Consider the following 7,500-nt stretch of genomic DNA (forward strand, 5'->3'; position numbering starts at 1 on the left):
CACACACACACATGCACAATAATAGTGTATTCATTCCAAAGAAAGAAACCTTGCTTGTGTCCCCCAGTTTAACCCCAGTCTCCAAATACCTGCAACATGCTGTGCGTGCAACCGAACCGATTTGGCTGACGTGGCGCATACTTGAAAAGGAACTTTGACCTCTACCCGGCATGTCAATGTTCGAATCTGAATCATTAAGTTTCAATTTACACGTATTTCCCGGAGTATTTAATTTTTTTTTCAGCCAGACAGCCTGGGACACGCTCATATGACATTCTGCAGTTGCGAGCGCCGTAAAACACTTACCAAAACAAAAATAAGACTTCCTGAAGAGGCACCAAATATTTTGTCTTTGAAATAATAGGCTACTCTGTGTGTCACGAGACGGTGGAATCGCTCGCTCGTCAGTTTTGGGGCATGTGGAGCTATTATTTTTGGGCATGTGCAGCTATTATTTTTGGGCAAGTGGAGTCATTATTTTCGTTCAAGTGGAGTCATTAGTATCATCTTAATCAAAGCTTGTTCATTTGCCCTATTTTGATTGAAAAAAACAACAACAAAAAACAACAACAAACAAACACAATCTATCTTGAATAGAAATCGGGATATTTACGATAGAAGGAGGTGACGGTTGCCTGATTTCAGAGGTGAAATTAGTGAGAAAATGTTCGCCAAAGTTCGATGATTCCCATGGCTTCAGAGTCCTTGGAAATGGCAAGATTACTTGTTTATACTTTTAATCAAAGTTTTTCAGTTTAAAAAAAAATCCATACAAAAATGTCGTTGTAAATGAAAGTAAAAGGGTGTTGACAGAACCCCCCACCCCACCGCACCCCAACAAAAAACAAAACAAGCAAAAAACAAAACAAAAACAAGCAAAAAACCAAAAACAAAACCAAACAAAAAGTATGTCATATTTTTTACAAATCAATGAAAATTGCCATAACGAGTGGAAAAATGCCGGTTTCTTCTATTTCATTTTCATAATTTTCACATGAGCCAGATTTTACCGCTCGCTGCCTCGCATCTGTGTCCTCTAAAGTTTTGAATGTTGTACTATGAGAATCATAGAAGAGATCATCTCCTACTTACCTTCAGAGAGAACTCAGCAGAATCCTTCCTGACGCCAGATTTGTCGAGACTGTAGCTCTCTATGTTGACCGTATTGTCCTCTGTACGAGTCACCCAGAGGTCAAGGTCATTTCCCCTGGAGTTGACCTTGACAATGACGTGGTCGGGAATGGAAGCTACTGACAGCCTGTGTCTGCGCCTGTCACTGCTGAAGGCGGATATCACAACAGGCTGCACAATATCTAGGGAATCAATTTTAAAAAAGAAAAGAAAAAGAAATATAAGATTGCGTTAGTATACACCTGTCCCCGTGGTTTTATGCACCCCGCATAATTTAGCAAAACTTGATCATTTTTTGCATAATTTCTGATTATTTGGTTTATCCTTCTTTGTTAAAATCAACAGAATCGCATAATTTCACATTTTTGCGCTCAGTTTGCATAATTTCAGAATTTTGTGTGTGCATAAAACGACTGAGACAGGTCTACACCCAACCCATCTTATCAATTGAGCATCACATGTGTTTTGTGTCAGTGAATCATGTTTTTCACTACTTTACTTTTACTTTTTCATCCTCTGTTGTCGTCGAGGGGAGGTGCAGGTTTCTATGATGAGCCAGCTCCACAGCTCTTTCTTCTGGGATATTATAATTTCTCAGGGTTTCCTACTTTTGCGTGGCCTTCGTCTTCCTTTATAGCCTGGTCGCTTGGTGTTATAGGCTCTCGAGGCTGGCTGGCTAGGTGACATACGAAAATGGTAGCTAAACTATTTTATCCTCTGTCTTTCCATGAAATGCAGGCGGGACTCTGTGCCAATAGCAGTTCTTACTTCTACTTCAGCCCCGATCAGCTATGGTGGCAGGCAGAGTCAAGACGGTCAAAGGAGACTTTACAATTTACAACATCAATCAATCATAGTACAGAAAAAAAACAAGTCCAACTAACCTGCATTCTTAGACAGCCTGGAATCAAACAGGCCTAAACCATCGGCTCTGTATTCTGTCATTGTCAATAGTGTCAGGAGAAGGCTCAGACTCAGACGCATAATTCAGTGAGAACGATGATCCAAAACTGTAAAAAAAAGTTTTTAGACACGTTTGCGAGTATCATTTTGCAACTGCATTCTATGAACAGCAGGTGGAAGAGAGGAAAAGGTTACGGTACGAGTGTTGTTGTCTTCGTCGTTGTTGTCATCATTATCGTCATCATTAATTTTTGTTGCAGGTTCGAATGACTGAAGGAATAATAACTTTTAAAATTGTAACATATTCGGTTTGTTTGATGAAAACAAGCGTCCAAATTGCCCTATTACCCCCTTTATAAAGACAACGATGATGGTGATGAGAAGAACGATGGTAATGTTTTCTTGGATCTCCTTTTTTTGTTCCTCCTGTTTATATTTCATGGTAGAGTCTGTTCCTTTCCCCTTCCCCGGATTAATTAATAAAGCATGCCCTGCTTTAAGCATCCGTGGATTTATTTTGTCTTCTAATATTTCGAGGTGCTCTTTTAAAATTGTTTCACCATTTTAATGTCCTTTTCACTGGTTTTATTTACTTTGAGACTGTCGGGGTTTTTTTTAGTTGTCCAAAACGACACGAGTTTAAAGCAGAAAGTGAATGTTGAGACTGCCATGTGAATGGTCGTGGTTTAAATCCTCAACTGGACAGTTTCAAATTGTGTTTTGGAGTTTGTATTGCACTCATATCTACCGTTTTGTTGTATCAGAGAATGACGTAATATCAGAGCTACCGTTTCTTAGATAACCTAACTTTGCTGAAAAGGGCGTTAAAGCCAAAACATGTCTCACTCTCTGCTCGATTAAATATTATTTACGTTCCTCGTTACTAGCTAGACTTAACACTTCATTCTTTTTTTAACACTAGCGAGAGGAACAGGATGCATCTCATGCCCCTATCAACACTATCCGTACGCCCTGGAGTCATTTAGTACCCCCGGGGGTTGTGTTCTTCCCATTTTAGAATACTTCTAGTAAGAAGATCTCTGTGAAACTTTCAGTATTTCTCAAAAAAACATTTTGACAGACTGCTATGCAAAACGTACAGATCAGATTAACAAGTAAATTTCCTCTGCGGAAAGTGGTAGTACAGAGTTTCCAGCGATAGTAAAACACGACGTACGGGTAGCGTTAAGTGGTGGCACAGAGTTCTCCACGTCGTATGGATACGATTGTAAAACACGACGTACGGACAGGGTTAAGGGGTGGCACAGAGTTCCCCACGTCGTATGGATACGATAGTAAAACACGACATACGGACAGGGTTAAGTGGTGGCACAGAGTTCCCCACGTCGTATGGATACGACGGTACAGCACGACGTACGGGTAGCGTTAAGATGAGAGACTTGCCCGCCTCCGACAGTACCGAGCCAAGAGGGTGGAGAGCCTTGAAAACGTCCCAAACATCCCACTCAAGAACACCCGTCCGTGGAATCGAACCTGGGCCATCCACATCGTTAGCCAGCATCATACGAACAAGCTATTGATATGGTCATTGAGACAAGCCCCTTCTATCTAAACTCGAATCTCACAAAAACATCATGAACATTTTAGTGTCATTTGAATCGAAACCCCAGTATCTGAAAGGCAGGGTAAAACAGCCGTCTTCAAAATGTGTAATCTTGGTTATATTAAATGGGTTCTGGATTGTGTTTCTTATTCTTTCAGACACATCATCCTAGTTTCCCCGAACGCACCGGCTATGAAAATGAATTGATTATTTTGTGTCCGTCTTACAATGCTTTCAAACAAAGAAGTTTGCTTTCTACTAAAATAAACAACAAAAAACAAAAAAAAAACTACACGGAGTTCTCAACAATCTCCAGAGAGACCAGCTTTCTGTTGTACGCTACATTTCCTTGAATTTGAATCTTAGATAGAAACCAGGAGTTCTGTTTAAAAAAATATTACGAAAACAATGAGTGTCGTTTATACAACTGACGGTAGTACCATCATACTTTTAAAGCAAACTACGTTGTACAACGAATTGAAAGCTATAGTATATATATAATATATAAAGCACATTCTCAATAAACAACTGCTTACCTTTGTTGATTTGAACGTGGTTGTAGGTTTTTACATCCCCTCTATAAACAGCAACACTACACCTGGCGCGAGGAGCGTAACATGTAGACACTATTATTCCGTCCCCGTGGTTTTATGCACCCCGCATAATTTATCAAAATTTGATCATTTTTTGCTTAATTTCTTATTATTTTCCTTTACCATTTTTTGTTAAAATTTACAGAATCGCATAAGTTCACTTTTTAAAAAAACCTCAGTTTGTATAATTTCAGAATTTTTGTTTTCATAAAATTAAAACCATGGGGACAGTTTTATTATTACATGTATTATTCTCACCCTTTCCCTGTAATTTTTACACACAACACAGATCTACAGGGCTACACACTTTTTTACTCCACGAATGCCACTGTTTTAGTTTTAGTTTATTCACACCTCGGTCAGTGGGGAGGCAATGGTGGCGGTCAAGCGAGAGACAAGGAATATAACATTATGCATGTATTCATATCATAGTGGATTGGTGATGGGATTAGTTGACCAATGAATGCAATCCTTGGCTTATATTATATCCTGCGGCAAAAGTGACATGGAGTCCCAAAGAAGGGCGTAACTCTGCTTATTAAAATTATAGAAGTGTGCGCTTGAAGTGACTCGACGTACAGTGAAGTCACTCAGAATCCAAACAATGTAAACAGTGAAGTCACTCAGAATCCAAACAATGTAATGAATAAGTTTTTAGTTAAGTTTTAGTAAGAGTTTTACTTTATGGCACTTGCAACACAATAAGGTCATGTAAGTGCCGAAGATTAGAGGTGTTACAAGAGAGTAACACTAACAAACACACAAATAAGGAGGAGAGATAAAGACGATAGATGTTTGATAGAAAAGAAGGAAAAAACCACACCAGAGCACCCGCCAACAAACCACATGAACTAGTTTGATTTTTAGAGGATTGGATCAGATTGTGTCAAAGTCAAAGTGGTAGCATTTCGCCCTCAATGATTGTGATAATGACATGGCGTGATACTTGATCCACCTTAGGTCGGAATGATGTCTGCAGTGGGCAGAGCGATTCATTAATTATTAACCGTTATAACATAGACACCTGTGGTTGCGCTGGAGAAGTGTGTAGTCGATTGCATTCGCGTATGTATGTAGAGAAATAAATCTTTGGTGAGATTAGAAAGGCTTTTGTCCAGCGACGTCTCTGGGCATGTTTGCATTTTTTGGTTTTCATTTCTTTTACTAAGGAGCTCTAGCAAAATGACAGATTATAGAATATATTATATTAAAATATAATAATATGCATAAATGCATCTGTTGTAATGCTGTACTGCATTGTCGATCGAGTGTCTTCGTTGTCTCCTTCTGTTTCTCAGACCAGATTGTCTTGTACTGTTTGCTCGCAGTTGGTGGGTCTGTGAACATTCTTGAGATGTGGCTGAGCTACATGCATTTTTAACGATCTTTTAGTTTTAGTTTTAGTAAGAGTTTTACGGCACTTGCAGAACAATAAGGTCATATAGGTGCCGAAGATTAGAGGTGTTACAAGAGAGCACAGTAACAAACACAGAAAGAAGGAGGGGAGATAAAGACTTTAGATGTTTGATAGAAAGAAAAAGCAAACACCAGAGCCCCCGCAAGTTTGGCAAAGAGGTTTTGGATACTTCAAATCTTGAATTTTGTTTTTCACAGGAACCTCTTCCAAAATAGCCAGTAATCAGAATCTTGTTTTTCAGATATAATTCAGAGACACCTGGAAAACCTTTCAGGACCACAATTCGAAAATGTCACAAAACGACTGGAAAATACAATATTGCAATTTTCTACTTGCTCCTGTTAAATTTTGTTATAATAAGAGTTTTGCAGCGCTTGCATCAAAATAAGGCAACATATAAGAGAAGAGGATTAGAGATGTTAAAAGACAGTAACATGATATAAAAAAACCCCCAAAAAACAACCCCAACCCCGAAACAATTACAAACACAATGGTGTCAGTAGCATGTGAAAGAAGTAGAAGCCCATTAAACATTTTCTCCTAAAAAAACAACAACATGAAGAGCCATAAGGTCGATAGATGTTTGATAGGAAAGAAGGAGCAAACCACACAAAGCACCTGCCAGCCACCCACGTTCCAATTAGAGAGATGAAGATTAAAAGTATGAACATAACACGTTGAAACTTTAACGTAAACTCTACTCAGGGAACGAAAAAAGTAGCCTAGACCACTCTAAATTGTTCTTATAATTAGAAATCAAGTAGAATGGACTTGAATCTGCCGTCATGCTAACCTCGTACCGGGCCACACGTCGGTGAAATGTTTTTAATAGAGGTTTTGTTTTACGGCGCTCGCAACTACATAAGGTCATATGAGCGCCAGAAGATTACAGGTGTTACAAGAGAGTAACAAACATGAAAAAGAAGAGGGGGAGATAAGGACCATAGATGTTTGATAGGAAAGAAGAAGCAAACCACACCAGAGCACCCGCCAACCACCCATCCGGTGAAATGTGTTGAAAAGCGATTGACACAATGAAAAACAAAAAATTATTGCTTTTATTATTATGAGGTTTGTTCGGAAAATAGGTAAAAATGCGCTCAGAATCAAGATGAAGAACTGTACTTTGATCAAAACAATCGCAATAAAATTTTCACAAGACATGCTGACATTATAGAACTACTTTTTCCATGTCGTCACATTTAAAAATCGATGAATTTTACTCATGGATGGATGAATGAGAGAATAGACGCCCCTTTGAAGAAATACCCGTCAAGATTGTGTAACCAAGCGTTCACTTCGTGGATTAGCTAAGTCTTCGTCTTCGTCAAAATCTTTTGAGGGGTCCAGAGAGACGGTAGACAGAACGGCCAGAGAGATGGTAGACAGAAAGGCCAGAGAGATGGTAGACAGAAAGGCCAGAGAGACGGTAGACAGAAAGGCGAGAGAATTGGTAGACAGAAAGGAGCAGATCAGGACAATGAAGCGGATGTAGCAAAATCTCTCAACTGTACTAAGTTTTGGAATCCACTTTTAGGTCGTGTCTGCAGTATGCGGAGTGGCGTTGTCAACCCTTGTCATGTTACTCAATCGTCCAGGTCTCATGTTTGTTTGTTTGGGTTAAAAAAGAAGCACATCATCGCAATCATGGTCATTTAATGCCCAAAAAAAAGCAAGACAGACGGACAGAAACAACAGAGGGAAAGTAAAGAAATAGGACCAAACAAGTGGCGCCCTCCAACCACATCGTGGCATCGTTTGTCTCAGTTTGTGGAGAGTTTCACGATAGAAGACAGCGCAGCACTAATACCTAACTGTGTTTACTTTTAGTAGAGGTTTTACGGCGCTCACAACTGCATACGGTCATATGAGCGCCAAGGGGTGGATGTCAA

The 7,500-nt window shown here is 39.4% G+C and overlaps 1 protein-coding gene across 1 annotated transcript; it reads right to left on the reverse strand.

Annotated features, from left to right (window-relative positions):
- Nucleotides 1-1,029: 1,029 nt before the first annotated feature.
- LOC106012268 lies at nucleotides 1,030-2,137 on the reverse strand. Its single transcript, XM_013084674.2, has 2 exons — nucleotides 2,016-2,137; nucleotides 1,030-1,313 (listed from the first exon to the last, which is right to left on the reverse strand). Exons 1-2 carry the CDS (start codon nucleotides 2,113-2,115, stop codon nucleotides 1,078-1,080), a joined length of 336 nt encoding a protein of 111 aa, XP_012940128.1. The 5' UTR covers nucleotides 2,116-2,137; the 3' UTR covers nucleotides 1,030-1,077.
- Between the last annotated feature and the right edge of the window lie 5,363 nt (nucleotides 2,138-7,500).

Source organism: Aplysia californica, unplaced genomic scaffold, assembly GCF_000002075.1.
Source record: "Aplysia californica isolate F4 #8 unplaced genomic scaffold, AplCal3.0 scaffold00308, whole genome shotgun sequence".
Lineage (NCBI taxonomy): Eukaryota > Metazoa > Mollusca > Gastropoda > Aplysiida > Aplysiidae > Aplysia > Aplysia californica.